The following is a 25,400-nucleotide window of genomic DNA, read 5'->3' as shown; positions in this document are numbered from 1 at the left end:
GGTCCCTGGTTCAAATCCCACCTCAGCCACTGACTCATTGTGTGACCCTGAGCAAGTCACTTAACCTCCTTGTGCTCCGTCTTTCAGGTGAGACGTAATTGTAAGTGACTCTGCAGCTGATGCATAGTTCACACACCCTAGTCTCTGTAAGTCGCCTTGGATGAAGGTGTCATGCTAAATAAACAAATAATAATATTATTATTTATATAAAAAGAACAAAGTGAAACAGTTGGCAGCGTTTCAGCCAAGCAGCCTTCATCAGGGAAATCAAACTGTTCATGTCACAGAACTGGTACCTACATCTAAATGTCATTTAGGAAACAGAGCTTTGGAAACAGAGAGTGAGTCACTGGAGATCACGCTTACTACATTAACAGGAGTACTGCATCAGTGTTAAATAGATCATGTTCCATCAGCGTGGTGAATTCGGATCACTGGGGCGGTGATTAGAACACGGACTCATCCTTTATCTGCCGTATTTAAATGAGCTAAATACCCAAACTGTCTAAAGAAAGCAAAAAGGCAGAATCAAGAGGTTGTAATCACTTTATTGCCTCTGTAAACAGGTATCTAGCATATGTACATTTATTTAGACTCATGAACTTCCACTCTTGAGAAGTGTCATGTACAACAGTGACGTTTAGGTTTTTACTTTAAATAGAAACAAGTACAAAAAAAAAACCAGTAACAATTGTAATAAAAACGACCAGTTTAAAACAAACATTACTTTGGATGCTCAACAATAAATGAAAAATAATGTAGACATTGAACAACATTACCTGTGTGCACCCGATTCATAGCGCTCTGTTGCAGAAGGATGGAATTGAGCAGAAGGGATGGATGCTCCACACATGCCCTGGCACCTCCGCATGCAGAAGCTGCTACGCTGTAGAACACTATGACAGGACCCTGACAAACGCAGCACCATCACAAGGCTTGAACGTACGATAGCTGTGCAGAGCTGACACGCAGGTTTTAAGGGGATGAAGCCAGTAAATAATCCATTTGAACGGGTTTCCTTGATAAATTTACACTCAGCTGAAAATGCACCTTTGCCTACACACTTGCATCAAAATAAGCAAGTGCTAGGTGCCCACGGTTCCCTGTTCAAGTGGAATCATGTGACAGTGTGACCTTTCACCTCTGCTAGCTACACCATGCCGTAGAAGTGTCACAAGGTTAATCTGGAATCAGGAATCAAAGACACACGGTCAAACTACTTGGACTGCTTAGCAAGTTAGAGGCAACAACAGGGACCTCTGAATTAAAAGTCGGTGTAACACAAGCACACCTATCATAAGAGGCTAGTTTCACCAGACTGGCTCTAGTACAGCATGTAGAGGACAGAAGTGGATCAATACTGTGTCCAGTGGTCTTAAAGGTACATCAGCAAGACTTGTTTAACCCTTTGCATACCCACTATAAGCCTCCAGTGAGGACAGTGAATTCACAGCTTAACGAAGGAACTAAGCACTTCTGTCTGACTATTTTCTGATTTACATGTACTAATAAATACAGGATTTACAGGCAGGGCAGTACTAAGCTCAGGAGGAGGCCAACACAGCTATTACTGCTTTTTCAATTGTAGCGTAACGCAACGGCATACTCAAATTAGGAATCTATTGGCTTGCTAAAAGATATTGCCTTTGCATTAAAAAGAACCAATTTATTAAAGATTTAAAAAAATAAAAAGAAAGAAATGATGACTAATACACTTATCACAGCTTAAAGTCACACAACCAACATGAGCACATAAGATTGCAATTTTAACACTTAACATTCACTAAACTGTACAACACAATGGCTTCTCTGACGGTCTGGGAATGGACACAAAACTTTGCTGTGCAACCTGGGCAAAATAATCAATGTACAAATACAGTTTCTTGGTATCTTAAAAGCACAACAAAATGAATGCCTTTATTATAGCTATAGCATCGTATCTCCCTTTTCCAGACAAAAGTTACCAATACATATATATATATATATATATATATATAGTAAATGTACTGTGTATATATATATATATATATATATATATATATATATATATATATATAAAAATACACGTGCGTTCTGAAGCAGACATGGGGTAGTCTAAGACCAGGTTGAGTCTTTAATCGTTTTCAGGGTTTTTTTTGTTTTGGAACCAACTTCTTTTCCTCCAGTGTTTCCAAGTGAACTCAGTTGGGTTAGTTTAGAAACTACCCATATGTGAAAAGGCAAAAACAGCCCTGCTGAGATGTACCCCCACTGTGGCTTTGTGTGCCTCACCTAGCGTCCACACAGGAGGATCTGAAGTCATGGACGCTTTTCTCAAACAAACCCTCAAACTGCCCCCGTCACATTCAAACGGTGGCTTAGCTGCACGAATGGCCTTTGCTTCGAATCTCTCTACCTGCAGGAACAGACACGGCTCTCAGAGCGAGTAGAGAGTAGAATTACATGTGGTGCACAGGTCTGCTTTCGACTGGGGCTCGGGTGGAAAAGAACCAAACACATCGACAGCTGAGCTGTTCAAAACATTTTGGTAAAATGGAACCCTGTGAAAAGCAGTCCAGTATGCGTCGTGACTTATTACCATGGTATCAGACAAAACCACGTCTACCTTCACAGAAAGGTATCTTTAGTGATTCCTCACTACAGGACACAAGCGATGCCACGGTCGCTGAAATGAGACTCTGCTTCACCCCCCCTCCCCCCTCCCCCCCGAGCGACCCCCCTTCATCTCTTATATTCTGTTCCAGACGGCTGTCTTTAGAAGTTCTGCAGCTCTGGGAGATTCTTGTACAGGTCCAGTGAGCCGGGGTTGGAAAATGCACCACGCTGGGTAACTTCTTTTCCAGCCACGATTTGCTTGACTGCGACTTCCACCTTCTTCCCACTTATCGTGTACTGAAAGCAAGAACACAAACATCCATTATTATTCAACTATAGCGAGGGGATGTAGTGGCCAATTGCCTCTCACCTGAAGCGCATAGACCTTTTAAAAGAGGTGCAGTTGATTGGATAGGCAATGGTGACACAACCTCACCCTAATACCCCAGTCCCTACGATCCAACAATTTCGGGGCTTGTAGTCGTTTCAGAAATGTAATGTGGTGTTTGCTCCCTTCATAATGACCAGCTGCAGCACAGAGCTTGGAGAACGTCACCCACACACGTTCATTTGGATAAATATGATGGATTTTCCACGCGATGGACTTTATCATCATTAGGAGAGATCAGCAAGATGCTTGGATGCTGTCGCAGCTTTCTGTAAATCAACAATCCAGGGTCTGAACAGGGTACACCTGGGAGCTGCACATCGCCAGACACGCTCAGGCAGGAGAGGAACGGACGTCCTTTGACCTCTCCTAATGGTACCAATCCGTGCGTTAGCGCGCCCGTTTCACACTGGACTGTGCACGGATACAGACGAGAAAGGGATTGAGAAATGGGATTGCTCATTGCAAGCGCTATTTACATGCTGCAGCTCACATTATGCTCAAGCAGAAATGGCTCAGCAGTGCTTTTTCAGTTGTTTTAATCAGCGCGCTGCAAGTTGTTTATTTGGGGAGGGTGCAATGTGCACCTGCCTGCCTGGCTCCTCCCACCCCATCAGAACACTCTCAGATTTAGTGCAGTCTGGAACATGAAGAGTCATCTGGCTTGGGTCCCAAGTGTTCAACTGCTAATAATCTTTAGAGCTGATCAGAGTAGACTCTGGTTCCACTGGCAGATTCTGTAACATGCGCTAGTTATGAATACAGACGGAAGCGTGCCAAATTAATTGCCAGTGCTCTCAAACTGTTGATGTGTTTTTCTCCCTTCTCCCTGTAGTATTAGATGTGGTGTCTGGATCTCGAGTTATTTCTTTGGCAGCCTGCTATTGAACAGAAAGCAGAAAGACTTTTTTTTTTTGAGATACGGAGCTAACTTCACGAAGCATGTCGCCCTGTAACCTCATAACAGCTGCGACTGTCGAGAGACACACGAAACAAGTACATTTAGCGTGCAGAATTCTCACTGCGATTTAAAAAATAAAAAAGAGCTCTTCTTGTTTTCTTCAGACTCCTCTCACAAGGTCAATATGGTCGATATGAAGCTGGAGCCCCCGAGGAGTGCGTGATTTAGATATATACATATATATACACAGATATATATTTCTGCGGAAAGTGAAATATACTTGGTGCTGCTGCTGCATATTAGGCTGGCTCAATGGCGAAGCAGGTCTTGCTGTTTCAGCACTTCATGGGTACAAACAAAGTTTAAAATGTTCAAGGCTCATCCCTTGTGTTAGCACACCATTCTCTCCTACTGAATCTAGGAGCATTTCAAAAAAAGACTTGATTCTGTGCTTTTAGATTAGACCCCCCCCCCCCCCACATCCCCAGGGGGAAAGTGCCATGCCAATTCAGCCCCATTAAATATCTACGAAGAGAACGCGGCAAACTGTGGTTTGAGTTCATTCGCAGAAACATGCAATGTTGGTGCATTGTTTTGAAACATGCTGCACTCTTCCGTGTTTCTCAGTACGGGAAGCTGAATCCTTTTAAAGCTGCAGCTACAGAGATCTTAGATGGGCTGCCTCTGTAACAAGCTGAAGTTCCAGCAGCATGAAGGGGTTAATGGAGCCCTGTCTGGTACTGAAATGCTGTTTTAATTAGAACTGCATGCTTACACCCCACGAGGAAAAACACATGTCCCCATCTTCCTATTCATAACATAATCTGGATGGTTTAACCATGATAAATCACAGGAGACCAGGATATTAATCAAACACATGGAGCTCTGTTTAAAAACTACCAGAGCTAATGAAAATAAAGTAACATAGAAAAGGAGCCCAATCTCCTCAATTGATCCGTTCACAAAGCACGTTCATCTTCAAGCACTTACCAACTGCTGCCTCAGAAACATGGCTCAGTATGCCTTGATCTGGGTTGACAGTATTCTTCAACTAAAAGCAGGGTTAGTAAAATTGTCATGCTTGCTCTTGTTTTATCATTAGAAACAGTAATAGTTACTGCTGTTTAGTATAATGCCTAAGTAACAGTCATGGAATTCAATGGGGACGTCTATGGCTTGTTTCTGCTATAGATCTGCTTTCCAACTGCACACATTTTATTTGGGGTCAACCACTCACCCACCCATACTAGTTATGAATAATTAGATTAATTAAAAAAAAATTGTAGTCATCGCTAAATATCTTAGTAATGGATTGCATGCGTCTCCAACTTAAAAGCACCGTTAGCTTAAATATTTCAAGAGAACTAAACTAATTTGCAATGCATTACTGAGACATCATTTGGGTTTGGCACTTTTTCCAGAATGTTATTGAACATTAATTTATTTTTAATACACGTTAGAGCTGTTCCTTTATTGCAGTACTGGAATAGTAAAGCAGGGTCAAAGCAGGTAATAAAGGGAGTGATGTTTGATTAATTATGAGAATAAAATGGAATCTCTGAAGTAAGGAGCGATAGATTCAGATCCACAAGCTGGATAATCGTCTCTCGAGTTCCCAATGCTCTTACCGGAATGTCTTTGGTCTCCAGGATGAGTGCGGGGATGTGACGTGCCGACAGTGCCACCCGGATGGCGTCTCGAATCTTCTTCACCAGCTCCGGCCCGAAGATTTGCTTGGGTGCCATCTTTAGAAAGAGGATCACTCTCTCCTCACCGTCTTTGTTGTACTGGGGGACGCAGAGACTGTCGGACACTTCCTCGAAAGCTTCCACTGGAGACAGACAAGGAGACGGATATTCTCTGTCAGAAACTGTTCCACTGCAGTGGAATCTAAATAAAAGCTGAAGTGGATTTGAAGCATGGTGTGAATAGGCAGACTGACAGTCAGTCGGATTGGGATTGGAGTCTTACCAATGTTGTAGATTTCAGAGCTCCCAAATCTTACACCATTGGGGTTCAGAGTACCATCACTGTAAAAATAAGCACAGGGGATAATTAAAGAAAACATTGACATGTTACAGACAGAGGTGCCATAATTAACCAAACCTGACCCCTTGATTACCAATGAGAGAAATCATGCAGTCAATCTCATGTCTGGTATCAGCCCTTTTTCAGTAAACTAAACACCAAACACACAGACTGTCACCCTTTCAAGTCAGATATTTAACCTGCGAGACCCTTGACAATTAAAGGCCACAAGTTCACAGGTAATAGAAGAGGTTAAATCACACACACAGACACATCACAGGCTACAAATGTCTCCCACAGTAAGCTAGACAAATGAATTCAACAAAATGTTTTTACGGTGTTACTGAAGAGGTTACAGACGTGAAACTGTATGCAAACAGCACGGAGATAGATAACTTACTCGTGGATTCAAGCCCTTCATTTAAGCTGCAGCTGCAGGTTTAAGAAATAAAATCAAGGAGCTCATTTGAAAAGGGTCTTGAGAGGAGTGCCACTGCTCGACGGTAAAGCTGTGACAATGCAGGCACCCAAATCTCACCTTCTCCCCAGCATCACAAGGCCTCCTGTCTGAGGGTTGATTTTGCAGTAGTCCCCATGGGCCCAAACACCTAAAAGAACAGAGAACAGTGAGCAGCTCTGACCTGAGAGGGTGCTGAGGTCAGTGTGAGGTTACGGTCGCTGTCTACAAGACAAGAACTTCTGGCAAAGACAGACTTTATTAAAGCACTGATCCCAAGCTGGCTTAGCAGTCTGGGTCACTCTGCTGCTCTGGTATTTACTGCCCTCTGTTCCAAGGGAAGTGGCGATAGAGGGTCGTGCCCTGGCCTTGCCTCCTGCCTCTCGGCTGTGAGCTTGCATTTCAAGAGGAAAAGACCGCAAGTAGAGTGAACAGAAAAGGATGCAGAGTTACTGTACCTGGGAAGGTGGAGAAGTAGGCTTTGTGGTACTTGCTTCCATTCTCGTCATTCCAAAAGTGGGTTGGCTGGCAAGGAATGGGCTTCTGACATACCAGCTCTCCACTTTCTCCCCACACGGGCTTCCCTGTTTGCAAAGAACATGCAGGAGAACACACAGACACGTTACGAAAAAGCATGGAAAAGCACAGGCAAGTCACTGGGAACAGCAGAGCAAAATGTGCAAATACACTTGGGTAACCCTATAAACTGTCTTGATCGGCTCTGTGCACTTCAGCTGCCACCTCACTTATTCTGTTATTATGTTTAAGAGCTAGGAGGCACAGCCCAAGTCCTGCGGTTGGAAACACATTTCATTTTTGTTTTAAAGCTGGATTACAAACAGATTCCTAAAGCAAGCTTCTCAAAGGCTTGCATCACACTAAAGGGTAATTGCTACTCCTAATATAGCGCCTTTACTGTACCTTCATCGTCCCAGGCTTCCACCGCCATTCCCAGATTCCTGGCTTGGATTTCTCCTTTGTGCACGGGAATTGTGAAGTTCTGCCCCATGAAACAGGAAACAATATCTGTTCCACCTTAAAAACAGGAGGAAAAGCGGTTCATTTGCAAGCTGCACCTTTAACCTGCATACCACAGGCACAGAAAGTAACCCGCAGTAAAAGGACACCCCTTTTGGATACTATGTGAAGTCCCATGCATGTCTACACACGGAGAATCGGGGAATGCAGGCTGTGCAACAATGATCAGTTATAAAAGTGAACGCTTGATCAGCAGCATTTATAAAGTAGAAACGATTGCTATAAATAACCTACAGCTATTTGAAACAACTATACATTACAACTATACATTAGACCTATAATATAATATAATATATGACCAATACTGATGTGAATTCTAGATACTTTAACACTTCTCTGCATCAGCTAAAAGTTTGCAAAGTGGTGCACTGTGTACTGAGCACCTGCTTTAAATTCAAGTGCTTCTGTAATCCATCTCAAAGGGATCGGAGGTCAGTCTGCATTTCCTCCCATTTCAAATGTCACACATGCAATGCAATCCGCTAGGTCTAGACTGCACAGGGCCTTTGACGTTCGCCAGCGCATAACTGCACAGATAAAACCCATCCATTGATTATTCCACATTGCGCATGACTGGGGAATTAGCCCGGCTTCTACACAGAGTCACTGATTAATGCAAGAGCCGGACGAGACTGCATGCTTTATACTGAAAGGACGTCAACTACTGCTGCACGACAGAGGACGCAAAAACAAGTCAGAGGAGAGTCTACATTTATTTAACAAAGCCTACAGGTTTGTCCTTATTATTAGCATGCTCTAAAAAAAGGACAGCCTAATTTCTGCTTTGTCTGCAGCTGTATATAAATAGGTATACATGGTATATAACCTCCAGAGACCTGATGTAAAATGAGTCTCTCCTCCCAAGTGGATAAATTACATCGTCCTCCAGCCATACTCCTGCTCTCGATCCGACAATGAGAGAGATGCTTTGTGATGATTCAACATGAGGCTTGTTTAACCCACATCTTTCTAGTTTAAATATATTGCTGTACAGTTTTTTCACTGTAGGTTCTTACAAATGCATTATAAAGGGCAGCTAAATGGATTCTAGGTGAATTGTCCCTTTGATTTTGCAACGCTGATGGCCTGTCTGCCTAATGGAGTCAGGAGTTTCTGTCTCGTTTCAAGAAAAAAAAAAAAAAAAACCTTCAAAGCACAAAAGTATGTGTGGATCGGCATGTGAATTTTGCTCCATGTGTTCTGTGCTGTTTAGCTGTACAGCGTTTGGGTTTATTGATTCTATTCCACGTCATGCATTTATTAGTGCCCCTGAACCGTGCAGAAACAAATACATCCTTGTGTCAATTACGTGCCGTGAGCGCCCTCTAATGGACACTTCCAAACTCTGCATGTAAACTGACTGGGGAAACCCTAAGTACCCTGCACTTAGAGTGACAAGCTGTAGCCCGTTTTCGATGGAATATTTTGACGATGGCTGCCTGCCAATACTAAGTATAATAACTCGTGCCATGCAAGCAGCTGAGGTGCAGAAGTGCTTCATTTAAATCAGATTTATTTTGCCAATGAAATCAGAGTTTTGAATCTTGCATGCATTTCAGTGGTTCTTCTTGCACATTAATCCTGACTTGTTTATGTTGACCTGCTTTGACGGTTCAGAAATCTACAGGAACTGTAAACGGAGTCTGTGCATGGCTGCAAATGAGCATTTGAAAAATATTTGCAAAGTTACAGTACTGATTCAAGCTATCTCCCTTTAAACTTGCAAGAGGCTGCTGAACTTTGAGACAGGTTTCTACTGAATTGATCTTAACTGGCCAAAGACCAAACCTGGGATTAAGCTTTTAGACACAGTGAAGAGCCTCACACATGCTGTCAGAGAGACACACATGTTCAGTGAAGCACTCCAGAAAGGGCTGTGTTAGACTGCAGTTCTGCTTGTAAGGATCTGAAAGGATAATCGGCTGAGCCAAAACCAATTCCGAAAACGCAGACTCGCACCCCTGATTACTCGAGGACGTGCTGTTTGGAGAAAGAGCATGGTGGGCGTCCTTATTTTATTATTTTTTTTTAGCTAAAAAGCATTTTTCATTTCTTTTTCTTTTTTTTTTAACAAGGTTATGGGTTTTGAAGTCTAATGCATGGAGACTGTAAGCAGATCTTCACACTGTACAAACAGATGGCAAGAGTATTACTGTCTGCAGGTCGACTCAGTGACTGAGTTCAGCTACTCCACATAGTTTACACGTCAAGCTGTCTTCATTCGGGTTTGTAAAGAGGATTCAGCTTGTGCTGTGGCTGCTAACACAGCGCAGTAATGTATTCTGGATTGAACCTCAGTTGCCCTGCACCACACTGCTCACCCCCATCTCCTGATCATCTGATTAATATCCTTCCCTTTTGAATGCAGATCCTTTAATCCCCAGGTCTGCCTTGTGGAATTAATAACACCCCGCGCCACTGTTTGTTATTACTGTTCACATTCAATTTGAGACATGCTTAATCACGGCTGGGTTACGAGACGTGCAGAAAACTGTTAACGTTTACTCAGTCGGTGTGTTATACGCCGCTTGGATAATTAGCACAGGAATTTTACCAGAATATGTGAAGATTTCAGGGATAAAGATACCATTAACTTTTTAATGGTATCTTCTAGAACATCGCCCTTCACTTCCAAGGCTATCCATGGTGTTGCTCCTGCCTCACAAATCTAGTCCGTACTCAGAGATCTGCCAATAACAGCAATTCAAAGACTAGGGCATTGCGAGGACATTTAGTTCTTAAGCTCGTTCACTTTGGAACTCACTTCCAGTGTCTATTCGGAATGTCAATCGATAGCTGGATTGGTTTTTATTTAATTTGCTCTTTCATTAGCGCACTGTTTAGAGCCAGCTGGTTCTGTCTCTAAAGCTGGGCTTGTATACGAATGAAACAGGTACGGTATGGTGTGTGTGCGTGTGTGTGTGTGTGTGCGTGTCTGCCTACCTGAGATGGACCCCAGCAGGATGTTACTCTTGATGTCTTTGTAGACGTATTCGTAGCTCTGAGGTTTGAGGGGAGAGCCAGTGGACAGGATGGTGTGGAGTGTGTGCAGGTTATGGGTTTCAGCTACAAAGAGAACAAGTACAGAATGTCAAAACGGATCACAGACGCACTGAGCCCTGCTAAACTGCAATACGAAGCAAAGCAGCACCAACAATAAAAAGTGAAGCAAAAGTTTTACATGAAGTGGTCTAGCAAATCCAGATTTATGAATTTTCAAAAAAGTGCTTTACAGATTCAGTTTTCAAACAGGCTGCACCCACTGCCAACAAACATGCAGGCTTACAAAAAGAGAAGGGTCTGAACTGGATTCACTTTTCAGTGAGACACCAAATCCCAATTTCTGGGTGAAAGGTCTGAATACATGGCAAGGGTCTGAAACAGATTCTGCTGTCTCTTACCTGGTTTCAGGTTCCTTTCCTCCAGTACAGACAACCACTTAGCCCCGGTCCCAAAAATAGTTATTCTGCAATTAGAAAGAAAATATGCATTGGTGTTAGTTTAGCATACAGTACAATCCGACCTTCCTTTCTCTTATTCTACACTCTGTGTGCTGCACTAGCTGGATATTCTCATTCTACACATCTCTCAGGCAGGCAGGCAGACAGACAGACAGGCAGGCAGAGACAGACAGACAGGCAGGCAGACAGACAGACAGACAGACAGACAGGCAGTCAGGCAGGCAGACAGGAAGGCAGAGACAGGCAGGCAGAGACAGACAGACAGACAGGCAGGCAGGCAGACAGGCAGGGAGACAGGCAGGTAGGCAGGAAGAGAGAGACGCACGCATACCGTGCTTTAATCTCTGATAAAGAAAAGAGGCTACAATACAAGCCCATTATAGGACCCTTACCAAGTAGCACCACAGATATGTGAGATGCACCTTACTCCTAGAAACCTCGCAATTACAAAGCGCCTCTTAGTATTTTCGGTGGATCTGTCCTCAAGAGTGTGCAGTGAATAAAAGCCTTAATAAAAGTCTTTCTAAGTCTCCTTTCTCTCAGATGTGCCACCACAATGCACCTCCATTAAAGGTCTCAGTTTCTGCCTCCCTGTTCTGTTCAAAGACTTCTTTATACTTGATACCAGAAACAACACACACACACACACACACACACACGCACATTCACACACACACACACACGCACAGACACACACACTGACACAGACACACACACACGCACACACACACACTGGCACACACACACACACACTATCGCTTTCTTAATCACAATTCTGAATTTTGCTGCCTGACCTTTGTTGATTTGGGAGATTCAATACGTGGCCGTCATGACAGGTTACCTGGTGTGATACACCCCCTTTGGAGTACAGGTTAGGGTACGGCATGCAAGGGAACAGAAGCTCCTAATAAGGGTGAAGCTATATTTGTTGCCAGTCCCTTTTCTAAGGAATTCCCGTTTAAAACGTATATCCGATCTAGTTTGAATGTAGTCTGCTGCTGGGACAGTGATGTTAGATCTGAAAGCATGAGAAATCCGAAGCAGCCACACCAGCACAGCGATGCACTCGGTACTCTTCTACCATTCTCAAACGCTCCAGTTCATTCATTTCTGCTCACACTGGACCAGCCTGATTTGAACCCGGATTATTTGGAGCTATGTCTCTGTGGAACGTGACGTGAAGGCATTGTTCTGCAAGGTAAGCCACCCCCACACACTGGTCCTCTTCTCTCTACCTCAGCGTTGGCCCAGCTGGAGACCTTTTCTATTCCCTACCCTTTTTACAGAGCATCCAAAAATACCATTAAAACAAACTGATCTGAACGTTTCAGTCAGGCTTATTTAATTGAGCTGACTTGAAAACAGAAACGCTGTCATTAGCGCCAGTAACATTTAAGCAAGAACTACAAAAAAAAAAGATCAGTAAAGTCGAGTGATTTAGCATGCAGCTGTTACTAACACCGCACACCTGTCAGCTTCCATTACTTGCTACAAGAAACCATTTTGTTTCCAGGTGAAGCCATTTCATTTGCAAATGAACCACAGCGGGAGCTGCTTTTCAGAACAAGACAATAAGTGGGGGGAGGTCGACAGGCAGGTCGAAAGGCTGTGGCGATGCTTTGGAGCCGTGCATTAACCTCTTGACAGAGTGTCGATTTCAAAGGAGAACGCTGCTCCCGTAACATCAGCTGCTTCTTATTCCAGTCAGGTTGTAAAGGGCTTGGATTGGAAGCAGAAGAAGGAGGATATTTTTACAATCGTGATTCTGGGAGATTCTTGCCTGGGAGAAGCTCTACAGTAAACCGGTGATGGATAAGTACATTTATTTGCACTTTAACTGCAATTGCAGATAAAAATAACTTTTTATGTTTTTGCATGAACGGCTTTCCAGAGGTTTTTTTTTTTTTTTTTTCCTCCAGGGTTTCAGCGAGCGGATCTTTATTTTGCAACGTCAGTGACACGGCCTTGAGTAAAGAGACACACAGACACAAATAATTCAAACTAGCTGCCAAGCTGCAGGGCGCACTACATTGACTACCTGACTGAGTGAAGCATTCACTAGAACAGCACGACTGGAATTGCTATTTAAATCAAAGGTAAACTAGAAGCAAAGTGTAGATGGGAAAAGTGATGTTTGTGGTTTCATTTCTTCCTTGCACATCTATACTGCCATTTTTCTTGGATAAGCATTATTTAATGAATTCTTCTTTTGAAGCTATTCAGCCTATTCAGTTTTGATAGCATGTAAACGAGCCATCAGGTTCAGCGACAGGCCCTGCAAGTTGAAGTGAAGCAGTCCCGAGGGTTACTGATATAAACTCTGACAGGTATACAGACTCCATTGATAACCAGCTTATTCGACTGAACTGTTTAATTTCTGATTGTTATTATTGATCCCTCAATTAGCAGTAAAACCCTTCACTGCTCTTTTTACACCCCCAGTTAACAAGTTTGCACAATGTTGATTTTTCTACGTCAAGCAACTAACCCGTTTCACGCTTAACCAAATTACTGCCCATCAGCATCAATAGCAATGCAGATTCGCCTTCATGCACAACCTCACAGCAATGTTAAAGAGGCTATTGGACACACATCAAAATAAGGTGTATTTCCTGCTATGATCAGGTCCCATCCTTCAACCACAGAAGAGAATGTAATAAACACTACATGGTAACTACAGTGCCACTACATGCACTTCATATTCCTGGATTCTGAAGTGTCTCCTAGATGGTACATCATACCACATATGCAATGCAGAGGCATTTATTCAAATTGTCAGAATAATTAAGATTTCATGAATAGCTTGGTAAGACAACACTATCTTAAAACCCTGAATCTCTCAGCTAGTGTTATGAATGGTATCCTTAAAGTTCAAATGAAGTTCTTAACAGAGTGACTGAGCCCTTTTCATATCATTGAACTCTGCCGAGCCAAGTCCGTCAAGAAGTAAATGATGTGAAATGCAAGGGGAAGCTGGAAGATGACAATTCCATTTTGCTGCATGGTCTGCTGAACAGCACCTGATCTCTCCTCTCTAAATCCAATCGTTGCATTCAGACTCACAAAAAGCAGTCGGGTACCGGTATGCATTTGTTTGTTCTGCACACAACAAAAGCCTGAACATCTATTCCATTTTAGGGGTCGGATGATTTTTTTTAGAAAAGCAGAATGACAAAGCCCTGGTACAAAACGTTTCTTACTCTGAAAGTTGAAATGCAGATAGTGCTGCACGATGGGGTTTTAGAAAGGAAACCCCACTGCTGGTGCACTGCTGTAGTTCTACAGAATGAAACTGTTTGTCCAAGTGAATATAGCAATACAGGGTATCATTGGCACTTAACCATGACAGCAAGCATTAACCTGTGATAAATTGAACAAATCTAAACTACGGCTCCCTTGCGTTATTATCAGCGGTACGCGTTACAGAAGCATTACATTGTGTCCCGGTAGAACAGTTCAGTGCATTATTATTTGTATTGAACCCCCTTCCCATTTATGTTGCAAGTCTTTTCAATGGTTTCTGATTTAAACAAGCATTACAGAAATGAAGGCGTGCTTTCAGGACTTTAGCAGCACATAAAGGACGACCTCCTGAACAGAAGCAGTAAAAACGTGGATCATCCCTTATCAGTCCTCATTCCAGTCACATCTGTGCTACAGATGCAATTTGTTTCTCCTGCAGCCCCAGCCCCAGCGCTGTGTAAATTTCAATAAAATATGAGAGAGATCAATAACAAGGCTGTGGAGTAACTGGGGCTCGTATCAGAACTCTGTTCTGAAGACAGCAGTATTCAATGTCAGCCCTGTGCTGCTGAACGTAACGCTGGCCTCCTTTGCATCGAGTCAGGATGCAGACTGGGTTCAAAAAACTTTCAGGCATCATAAAACAATGTGGGGTCTATTTTAAAGGTCTAAAAAGAGGCGCACTGTAATACTGTCCGGATGCCTTTGCATTGTCATTACATGTTAATAAGTCACTACATAAAAGCAACCCTATGGGAAAAGCCTAGCTGGGTTAATACAGAGTTAAAGAGCAGCGTTAATTAGATCCTTTACTGTATCGATACAAAAAACAGACCCCTGAAGCCCCCCCCCCCACCCCCCTCCCCCTCGAGTGTGTTGTGAGTTTAAGGGTGTTGCAGAGACCAGCTTATCCCATTGCAATTTACATCTTGGGTATTTATTGCTGAGGATGTTTCCCTTTATTGCTGCAGTGTTGGGGATGTTTGGATCACAAAGCCTGCTCCATCCCCCTGCAGGTTCCTGCAGTGATCCGGGATCTCATGGAAAGGGGGCTCGAGATGTTTTCACGATGCAGTCGGGTCCTACAGCACGAAGCACTTTAGCTTTTTAATTTAAGAAGCCATGCAGTTCCTTAACAGCCATTTCAAAAAGCGTGCTGCAGTATTCATTTCTCAGCTCCCGGGCAGCTTTTCATGAGGGCTTGCTCCAGGCTTCTAGCACTAGCAATACCAAGCTTCTCAGTCAGAAGGGGAAACACTGGCCTCAAGCCGTCACTTCAACACTTCTTATCTAGCTAGCTCTCTAGCGACCTGCTTTTTACTCTGAATTCTAATCTCTACGCAGATCTGCTGCTCAGCGGACTGGGGGAAGAACAGTTTTGATAGCTGCCATGCATGTTAATGAAAACGCTACTAAGTGAGTTAACTGAATTTGGAAAGCAACTAAAGAAAAGCACGAGCCCATGTGGAGTTTGCAGAGCTCATATAGAGCTCTCAGTGGCATTAACAACTCTTATTGCATAGCAGCGTGCGCTACACCAGCTCAATAAAATACCATTTCTAATTTCTCACAAGAGGCTGCTCTGCAACAGGAGTCGTATTCCTCCCATTCTCTCACAATAGCCCAGAGTAGATTTAATCTGCATTAAGGGAGCGCTGAGGCTTGGCAGGCAGGGGTAAGCTCACAGTGTGTACTGTGCTGGGTCTTCAGCCTCCCTCAATGGAGATATTAGTAATAGAGTTCAAGCAGACACGCCACTGTTAAACTACTGTTAAGACTGAATCTATTTGAATTGCCTAAACAGTGGAGGATCAAAGTAGCGCCGCTCTTTATCCAGCTGAGGTTTCCTGATGTATTCCAGCCGATTATTTCCAGCTGATTTATTGACCCACTTACTGTACTTACTCTGCAACCTCCAATAAAAACACAGTGAAACAATACTCCTTTATGATTTAAACAAGCAGGCGCCTGTTAAATAAATGAATCAGCCCTTGCTTTCCAGACAGTAACCCAACAGACTCAGGAGAGACTTATTCATGCTGTGATGAGTGCCCGTGGTCAGTTCAGAGCAGACGGAGAGGAATTCAATAACCCAGTTCTGAAGCCCAGGACGTGGCTGCAGCAGGGCTAGTGGGAGTCTGTAAGCCTGTTGCAGTTCTGTGGTTCTAGTTGTTAAGAATGGCAAATATAAAAACAGCTCTTGAGTCACCTGACATCCTGTATGGAGTGTCCACCCAGAAAGAGCCTTCTTGTGCCACTGGAATTACATTCTTTAAAATTCAAAGATGGAAATTAACTCATCATCAGAGCATCTAGAACAGGGAGAGCTGGGACTGAGAAAACAAACTCCCTGCTGATCAAATACGCTGTACCTGCCAGCTAACAACCCTAATGTGTGCTGCAGCTACACTGAACTGCATTGATCTCACAGCGTCGTACATTTAACACAGCACACACAGACCACTGCGTTTTAAACTGGATAGAGCAAACAAAATGCATTTAATCAGATTGTTCTGGCAAGATTACAAGTCAGGAAGCTGATGTTACACAGATGCAAAAGCAAGGCTCGCCTGCACTGTGACTGACACAGGCACCCAGATTTACTGTGAACTACGCTTTCGAAAGAAAGAAAGAAAAAGAAAGAAAGAAAGAAAGGAAAGTGCTTCCCATTTACTGGTACATGGAACACAACCTTGCCTTAAAATCTTAAAAAGCTTTTTAAAAGCTCCATCCACACAACAGCCCTGTTTCTTGTCTTTGAGCTTTCTTGAGACTTCTTTGACCTTTCCCTGAAAACAATAGGGATGAAATGTAACCTTTAACTTCAGATGGCTCCTTCATCGCGATGCCAGACAGTTAAATGTCAATCTCAATATCACAGATGAAGTCTGTCATTCTCCCAACCAATTACTCACAATGACCCTTTGACAGAATCCTACTGGGAGCTGTCTTGCCTCCTCTCCCTCGGCTAATGAAGCTCACTTACGAACAGCACAGAACAGAGAAGTTAACAGACTGGGAGGGTATCTGAGGCTTGCAGTACGAGACAGTGGAAGAGTGGCATGGCAGGGGAGGCGTCGAGGGAGTCGGTGCATTAGATGTATTTTGAATTGAAGTTCCATCTGTTCATCGTTTCATAACAAGCTAAACTTTGAGAAACTTTCAAGGATTGCTTTAAAGGTGCGGCATAAAAGAGGCACAGATCGGAGAGACGGCAGCAATCTTTTTCAGGTACATCATATTACTGGACACTCCTTTTCCAGAGCAATTCTTTAGGAAGCCTACTGAGATTATCTGCTATCCAGATATCTCAACACACCTCGTCCCTCCCCGTCTGTGTCTTCCTTACCCTAGTCTGTCGATCAAGTCCCACAGCACGTTGGGAGTCGGCACTAGCGGAGAGCCATCGTACAACACCACAGAGGAGCCGGTGGCAAGAGAAGACATCAACCAGTTCCACATCATCCAGCCCGTCTGAGAGAGAGGGAGAGGGAGCGGGAGTGGAGAGGGAGGGGGAGAGGGAGAGGGGGGAGGGGGAGAGGGAGAGAAAGGGGGAGAGGAGAGGGAGGGGGAGAGGGAGCGGGAGAGTGGGAGAGGGAGAGGAAGAGAGAGAGGGAGGGGGAGAGGGAGAGGGAGAGGGAGAGAAGGAGAGAGAGAGGGAGAGGGAGAGGGAGGGAAAGGGAGAAGGAAATGGACAAACAATCAGTTTTATAGTTCTGTAAATGGGCTTCTGTGTTACACCAAGTTAAATATGACTAATGAACGACCTCAAGTACGTGGTGTATTTCATAGTCTCTGGGGCAATGAGGCAACAGCAAAATATGATAACTAATAATTAAATAATAATTTGCATTAGCTTGAGGGTATCCAATTAACTTCAAGTTTTACTGATTTACTGCATGACTTGAGTGTTGATTAACTTTGAAACATGGGTACACAGTAAAGGGCAGGAATGGACACTGAGAAGAAACACTGTGGCAAGCATGCACCACACAACAGAGAGACAAAGCGGCTCTAAAAACATCCTCAGAAAAGTCCTGCTCATCCTTCTGTTTCCTCAGCAGGGTAGTGCTAAGCGTTTAGTGCTGTTGTTCAGTTGGCATGAGCGTCATCCAGCCAGATAATGACCACTAGCAGGGGTGGGTTAGAGCTTCGCAGAGCAGATACAGACAGAGACAGCCACTGCGGTCTCGGCTCCCCCAGCCATGGCATCGCCACCATGGGAGAACCCTTAGCTGCCCACTCCCTGCCAGTCAGAGCGAGGGTGAAGCAGGAGCGGACTGGACTGGACAGGACTGCAGGAAACTTACAGTGGTGTAGTAAATGATGACATCACTGCTGCTCATGTTGCCATGGAGAATGTGTTCCTTCAGATGCTGAATGAGGGTGCCCTATGGAGAAGACAGAGAGAGAGAGAGAGAGAGAGAGAGGGAGAGAGAGAGATTTACAGACTGTGCCACTCGCCCCTCCACTCCTCCACTATAGCAGTTCTTAATGTACTGTTCAGGTTGTCTTTTTATTATTAGAGTGGCCAGAAAACAGAATCCCAAACCACTTCCACGCTGTCATGTGAAGAGGTTAAGAGGGGCTGCACTGCAAAGTCTTACACTGTGCAAAAAGCACAGTAAAGTGCAAAAGGATCACTCCATAGAAATGCTCTTGTTTGTTACACTGATAAGTCATCAATATCAGAGCAAGCCAAAAGATGTGCCGAGGGGTCTATGAGAACACACACCAGTCTGATCATCAAAAAAGACTTACGCCAGCCAGCAGTTACATAGTGATGACTTAGTCAGTGTAACACAAACATTATATTTTCTTGGAAAATTATAAAATATAAATCAGCTTAGAAATGTTAAAATAAAGAGAACAGTTTCACAGTAGCTTGTAAGTGTAATAGGAGAGGCAAAGAGTTTCACGATTTTAAAGTGTACGTTGATTAGCCCCTCGACGAATATCACATGCTGTGAGATTTCAGTGCAAAAGAAATACATTCCCTGTTCTCACTGAAGTCAAGCAACACCTTGCAGTGAAAATGACTGTGACGTGCATGTAGAACTTGTTAATGCGAATGCCAGTGAAGCAGCTTCCTGTCAGACAGGGCGCTGCTGCCCCCCAGTGGATCTCCGAAGACGTGACTCCGGCATTTCAGAGGCAGCAGTGAGCTACAGACTCGAGATCTGAAACAAGCAGCCCTTTTCATTTGATCTATAGACGGTTTAATACAATCAACGAATGGGTCTCGTTACTTCACCCACACTCTGCTTCCCGTTCGTTTATATACAGTGTATATCCCAGAGGCCACAGTCTTATGTGTCACTAACCTTACCCCTGCAGAATGGACCATGTATTCAGGTGCCCTGGTGCCTCCTCCACCCTCCGTACCTACCCCTGCAGAATGGACCATGCATTTAGGTGCCCCTCTGCCCTCAGTACCTACCCCTGCAGAATGGACCATGCATTTAGGTGCCCCTCCGCCCTCAGTACCTACCCCTGCAGAATGGACCATGCATTTAGGTGCCCCTCCGTCCTCAGTACCTACCCCTGCAGAATGGACCATGCATTTAGGTGCCCCGGTTGTTCCTGAGGAGTACATGATGAAGAGAGGGTGACTGAAGGGCAGCTGTTCGAACTCCAGCTGTGGATCCTGGTCTCCTTCTTTTCCCATCGCCAAGAAGTCTTCCAGGAACACACTGCAGCCCAACGAGACAGACACATGAGAAGCAGCACTGCCTCTTCAGCATTACATCCACCGCATTCCAGCACTGCCTTACAGCACAGCAGCTCCACCTTCTAGCCACTACATCACCCTGGGAGCAAAACAAGCATGCCCAGGGGACTACTGGCAGCACTATGAGGTTACGAGTCCCTCCCCTCCCCTGCACATGGTCATCCTGGCTGATTCCCACCTGTTCGGGATTCTGGACAGATCTGTAGCGTCTCTTGAACGGACATACGGGATCACTACCACCTTCTTCAGGTCAGGTAACCCTAGAGATACAGATGAAGAGGAAAGAAGATTTTGTCAGATTGTACAGGACTGTTTCAAAGAACGTTCTGTTGAGGAGTGTTTTTTTTTTTTAAAATTAAATCAAGGTTACAGTTCATGAAACTCTTTTCATCTGTTTCAGAGATTCTTTATTAGTTTCAGTTTTTTTTAAAGCACTGTTTAACTTAAGAGAGTGACGATAAACAATATTTTAAAAAGTTTTGTGAACAGAGCATATTTTCTCGAATGCACTTTACAAATGTGGCTAGAGCTCCACCTGCTGTATCAACAGGCACACAGCATCCAAGCTCTGAGGCCTTAATGAGGCCTTAACAGAGAGGGAAGGAGCATGGTAACCTTGTCCTCCTAAAAGGGCATTTGATTCATATCAACCTCAAGGCTTTAAAATCCATATTAGCACTCTTAACATTATCACTGGCCCCTCTTCCATTTTGCTGATAGCTTTTTGGTTATTAACTTTATTCAGGGTATGCAAAACATTTCAAATGCAGCACTTCAGATCACAAATAAACATTCTTTCCTGGTACCTGTGCTCCAGATCACATGGTCTGACTGCAGCTGGATCAAAGGAGTGGCTTTGAACTTAGAAACCAAGTAGAAGAAGCAGCTTTTCATCTATAGAGATGAGTTTGAATTTTTAAACATAAACCAAATTAAAGAACAAAAAACAACAAGCAGAAGATCTTCAGCACAATCGAGGGCGGAGCAGTGTTGCTGATGCTTATAAGAGGAAAGAGAACATTGATTTTAAACCTTTACTTAGCAGCCTTGGGTCCAGGCGGAATCTCTAAACAGGTGAATATAACTCCTGGTTAGAATCTCCCAGCTCTGGTTAGTTCTCAGCTTCCAAATCCTCTGAAAATTGATAATTTCTGTGGATCTGTCCCGTTTAAACAGCCTCAATATCCCAGGAGCAGCAGCTATCTGCGGGAAGCCTACCTTTGACTACGCTCTGGAGTTTCTCCATGTGGTCGTGTTCCTTGCCGTTGTACACAACCGAAGAGACGGAGAAGATGAGTTTGGGCTGGATCTGGGAGAACCGATCCAGGACTCCCTATTGAGGAAGAGAAGCACAGCACAGACAGGGAGGCGTTAGAGACACAAGGGAGACACCTTCTCATTCACCAGGGGTGAGCGTGTCACGGGATCTGCACTAAACTAAAGGAACGTCTTCATCTAGCAGACACACATGAAGCCATTTTAAACATGTGTCTACCAAGACCAAGGGAGCCTAAAGGCAATATTAAATGTGTCCACTGGAGGTCACCGGAGTCTACAAAAGATCTGCAGCCAGTAGCTGTTGGTTTCTCTTTGCTGGTGCTGCAGTGACCCCTGGAAGCTTTTGTGCTACCCCCCCCCCCCCCCCCCCCCCACACACCCCTCGGCCCCCAGTTTGACAACTCCTGAGACAAAGAAATGCACATGGCGCTCAGTACAGACTGCACCTTATATACTGCAACAGCCCGGGCTCCCTGAGTGAAACACAAGGCTGCAGCTACTCACATTGACCCCGAAGTCGGGTGAAGTGGAGCTCCAGATGGCTCCGATACTCGCAGCTGCCAGCATGGCCTCCACAGCCTCAATGCTGTTGGGTAGATAACCTGCAAAGCAAAACCCAGCCGTGAGCAGCCATGCGCCTCACTGCCAAGAGCACAAGAACTGAAGGAAGAGGAACAGAAGAGGCCGTTCAGATCATCAGGTCTCCATGCATTTAGAACTCCCTGTGCCAGCAAAGTGCTTCCTGCATTCAGCTTCCATCCCTCCACTTCCATTCAGGCCCTCTCATACGACTACATTTCATAAACTATCAAAACATTTTACAACGCATTGATATTTTATACACTGACCCTAAAAGCACCTATGCACTGACAAAATAGATTGAGTCACAATCTATTTTGCTAATCATTAGCCGCCTTCATTTCTGTTTTAGTTTTTTGGTTATTTTGGGCAAAACGGTTTCAGTTAGGTTCTGTATACGGCCAATGTTTTTGGCCTAGATAAAAGATATGGAAGTTACCTGGGGAGATCTTCCACACTGCAGTCCCCTGACTAAACCCCGCAGCGCCCCCTCCAGGGACCAGACGGAAGTGCAGTTCAGGGCCACGCTATCAGCAAGTCCATGGGTGTCATAGGAGATATCTAATAACACTAGATTGGTTCAGAAACCATAAACCTTTGCTTTTATACTGACACTTGAAACAAAACACCTCCTCGAGCTGTTTGCACACAGCCTATCCCACAGTCTAGATCCTGCTCCTTTACTGGCTCCGAGCCAGCTGGTCCTGCAGCCCTGTGCGTCAGGCAGGTGTCCTGCAGTGCTGGTGTTAGCTTGGTCTCCTCATACCTGCACAGGGAGTGTCTCGCAAGTGTCACTGTGCGTCACGATATGAAATTCGACGCGTGTGTTCAAGTCATTCATCTCCTCAGAGCAGTGGAACAGTACAAAAGTTTAGAGCCATTCATTTGGCAGATTAATTTGATTTTGTGTTCATACTGTGGCTAACCCAGTTTGTTATCGCCATACCCATCCTGATTGCTCTGTGCTTTACTACACTTTTACTATAGTATACCACGGGAAACTTTTAAAAGAGGAGCTCTTCCGTGCCACTCAGGCAGCCTTTGGTCTCACACCTGACTCTGCCTGCTTGGTTCCTGGTAGTCATCCACAGTGCTAAAGTAACACAATTAACAGGGTGTATTATGCACAGCAACAATCTAAAGTATGCCAACAAATACAGTAACCTGGGACACAGTTAGAAAATCTATAAAGATTGTACCAATAGCTTATCAGAATGTGTTGCATGGTTTAATGGGTTGCACTTGTCTTTGAAATGTGTATTTCCTTATTGTAGTGTGTCTGTTATAAGCAGCCCCTATTACAATGCTTTAACGGGTGTGTCATTTCATATCTGTAAAGACTTCAAATGCAACACTATGACTTGCTGGATCCTGTAATTGCTGTTTTCTGTTGTTTCAATAGGAACGTGTTTTACCCTCACATGGGTGCAGCACTGCATTGCATTCTCCATGTAAAAGAATGCCAGCTCTGTTGAGAGATGCCCTGCTATGCTCCACACTATACTGTTTATTAAACTATCTTAGTGAGCAATGACTCACAGTGTGCTATACCTTAGGATTCCAAACTCCAGAACCTCAACAGCACACAGACCAAGTCATTTTTGCCCTCACTTTGATGGACAGCATCAGCATTTTTCTCACCAGCCAGCCCGAGCTTCCTGTGAGAGCACTTCTGCTTCTCTGTCTAGGTCCCATGCCCCCAACGCCACGCAGATCCCCGCTTGGCATGCTGGGTAATTATGTGCACTCGGCTTGTCTGCAAGATCAAAGTGCCAACTGTCCGCTAAGAATAGCCACTGACCTAAAAATGCGAATTCATCAGAGGCTTCAAACAGACACCCGTGAGTGAGAGTCACACTGAGGCTTGTTATGATTCTGTTTGTTTAGCTGATTGCTTACTTAGTTTAGTTCACTCAGCTGATTAACTGATTTACTGATGGACTGAGTAACAGCAATGCTAGCAGTTTGTGGGAGTGGTGGGAGTATCTAGTGAGAACGTTATGAAAAGCCTCAGTCCCTCATGTTGAAATACAGAACAACAGGCAGCTTCGTATTTTTCTGGGGCATGTCCTGTACATTGTCCTCACTTAGCTCAAGTTCTCCTTGTAAATGATATCTTTTTGAAGGTCAGGTTAAATGGCAACATGGGTTCACATTAGGCTATTTTAAACACCAGCTGCTTTCGGAAGCACATTGTTTAATAAACAATGAATCAATTGGACACATTGATTCAGTGGGATGTTTTTGTGGAACGTGAATAAAGGTTAACTGGCTGTCTGATTGTGCGAGCTGCTGTGAGGACTCTTTGCAGAATGAAAGCGTGTCACCAACACAAAGGATGAGACACTGCCAGGTTACAGGCATGTAATATGTTGCTTTGTATGGATTTGAACAAACCACTAGTACTATGGTACGGTTTAATCCAAAATGAACATCAGGCCACAAATAAAATCTTCTCTCATTTAAAAAACAAATGCCACTTTCGCGTAAAGATACAGTTAGAAGTGTATCATTAATGACACTGCGCTGTTCGTGTGTGAATTCATAAAAACTAAACAGACTCAACGTTATTCTACGGTCAGATTTTATAAAAGTTTGTTCAATTTGGCTCTATAAGAACCTTTAGTCCTAATTTGTTCTAAAAACAAATTAAACAGGATAAAAACTAAATGCAATTTGCACCCTTTTAATAAAACTGTTCATGTTACATATCTCCGTAGGGTCTTTCCTTATGAGGTGTGCTTGAATTGTCCTGAAAGTTTAACCGTTTTATTTTAGTATAAAAAACTAAATGAAGCCAATTCTAAACTGTAACTCTGGTTTGGTACGCTCTCCCGTCCTCTAACAGAACCCCATTCACTGAACTCACACACACATCTTGTGTGCTTTGCCAAGAGTGCAGCTCTGAGCCGAGCCCTGGCTGGCCAAGCAGTCTGCACTGTGCTGGCAATCTGACCACACTCCCCAGGGAACAGCCTGGCCAAGTCTACTGCTCCCAGGCAGCCAATGAAAGCTTCCCCCTCTCTGTGGCTTATAACCCAGGCTCTGGTCCACTCAGCTCTCACGTGCAGAGGGCCTGCCCTGCTCTCTGGCAGGGATCTGTCAGTTCTGCAAACTGCAAGGTCTCCAGGTTCGTTGCATTACCTAGCGTCCCTGTTATGTTTTAAATTCCGTGAGCCACTCGGCACCACCTCGCTCCCATCACAGCCTTCCCATTCCCAGGATACCTGGCCTGAGCTCCCGTTCAGAAATATAACAGACAGGCGCTGCGTGAAAGAGCAATCTACTAGAGTGCTGGTATGACGAGGTTGCTGTTAAGCAAGATGCAATCCATCAACTAAAGCTGAAGGGCATTCTCTGCAATTACTCTTCAAGACTCGGGCTGGGGGGACACTGCGCCAAAATACACAGCTCTGCTGAGGCACTGTTATACAAGCACTTAACTCATGAGCAGTTTAAAGTAAGTCTGTTTCAAATGATTAAATACAGTTTGGGAAGAGCTTTATATTGGAGCACATGAACCACTATGTAATTACATTGTAATAACTGGGTACTTATCAGTGTAATTGCATTGTAACAACCAGGTAATTATCAGTGTAGTTTCATTGTAATTACATAGACATGCACTTGTGAAAGGGGTCTTGTTACTTGGTGTAACAGCCATTTCCATGCTATACCACACACTTAATCCCCCGGTAGTT

The 25,400-nt window shown here is 44.1% G+C and overlaps 1 protein-coding gene across 1 annotated transcript in view; it reads right to left on the bottom strand.

Moving 5' to 3' along the window:
• Nucleotides 1-528: 528 nt before the first annotated feature.
• The window catches only part of LOC117428490 (acetoacetyl-CoA synthetase), a 28,731-nt gene continuing 3,859 nt past the window's right edge, over nt 529-25,400 (bottom strand). The window contains exons 5-18 of the mRNA XM_058994200.1: nt 21,625-21,722; nt 21,061-21,175; nt 20,021-20,102; nt 19,654-19,804; nt 18,422-18,502; nt 17,461-17,585; nt 10,809-10,873; nt 10,351-10,473; nt 7,291-7,404; nt 6,828-6,953; nt 6,451-6,520; nt 5,856-5,914; nt 5,513-5,715; nt 529-2,892 (exon numbers count right to left, since the gene is read on the bottom strand). Of these exons, the coding sequence (XP_058850183.1) occupies nt 2,755-2,892; nt 5,513-5,715; nt 5,856-5,914; nt 6,451-6,520; nt 6,828-6,953; nt 7,291-7,404; nt 10,351-10,473; nt 10,809-10,873; nt 17,461-17,585; nt 18,422-18,502; nt 19,654-19,804; nt 20,021-20,102; nt 21,061-21,175; nt 21,625-21,722 (1,550 nt within the window). The 3' untranslated portion in view covers nt 529-2,754. The remainder of the gene's footprint in view (nt 2,893-5,512; nt 5,716-5,855; nt 5,915-6,450; nt 6,521-6,827; nt 6,954-7,290; nt 7,405-10,350; nt 10,474-10,808; nt 10,874-17,460; nt 17,586-18,421; nt 18,503-19,653; nt 19,805-20,020; nt 20,103-21,060; nt 21,176-21,624; nt 21,723-25,400) is intronic.

The sequence above is a fragment of the Acipenser ruthenus genome, chromosome 21 (genome assembly GCF_902713425.1).
Source record: "Acipenser ruthenus chromosome 21, fAciRut3.2 maternal haplotype, whole genome shotgun sequence".
NCBI lineage: Eukaryota > Metazoa > Chordata > Actinopteri > Acipenseriformes > Acipenseridae > Acipenser > Acipenser ruthenus.
This window is presented reverse-complemented; position numbering and strand designations above follow the sequence as displayed.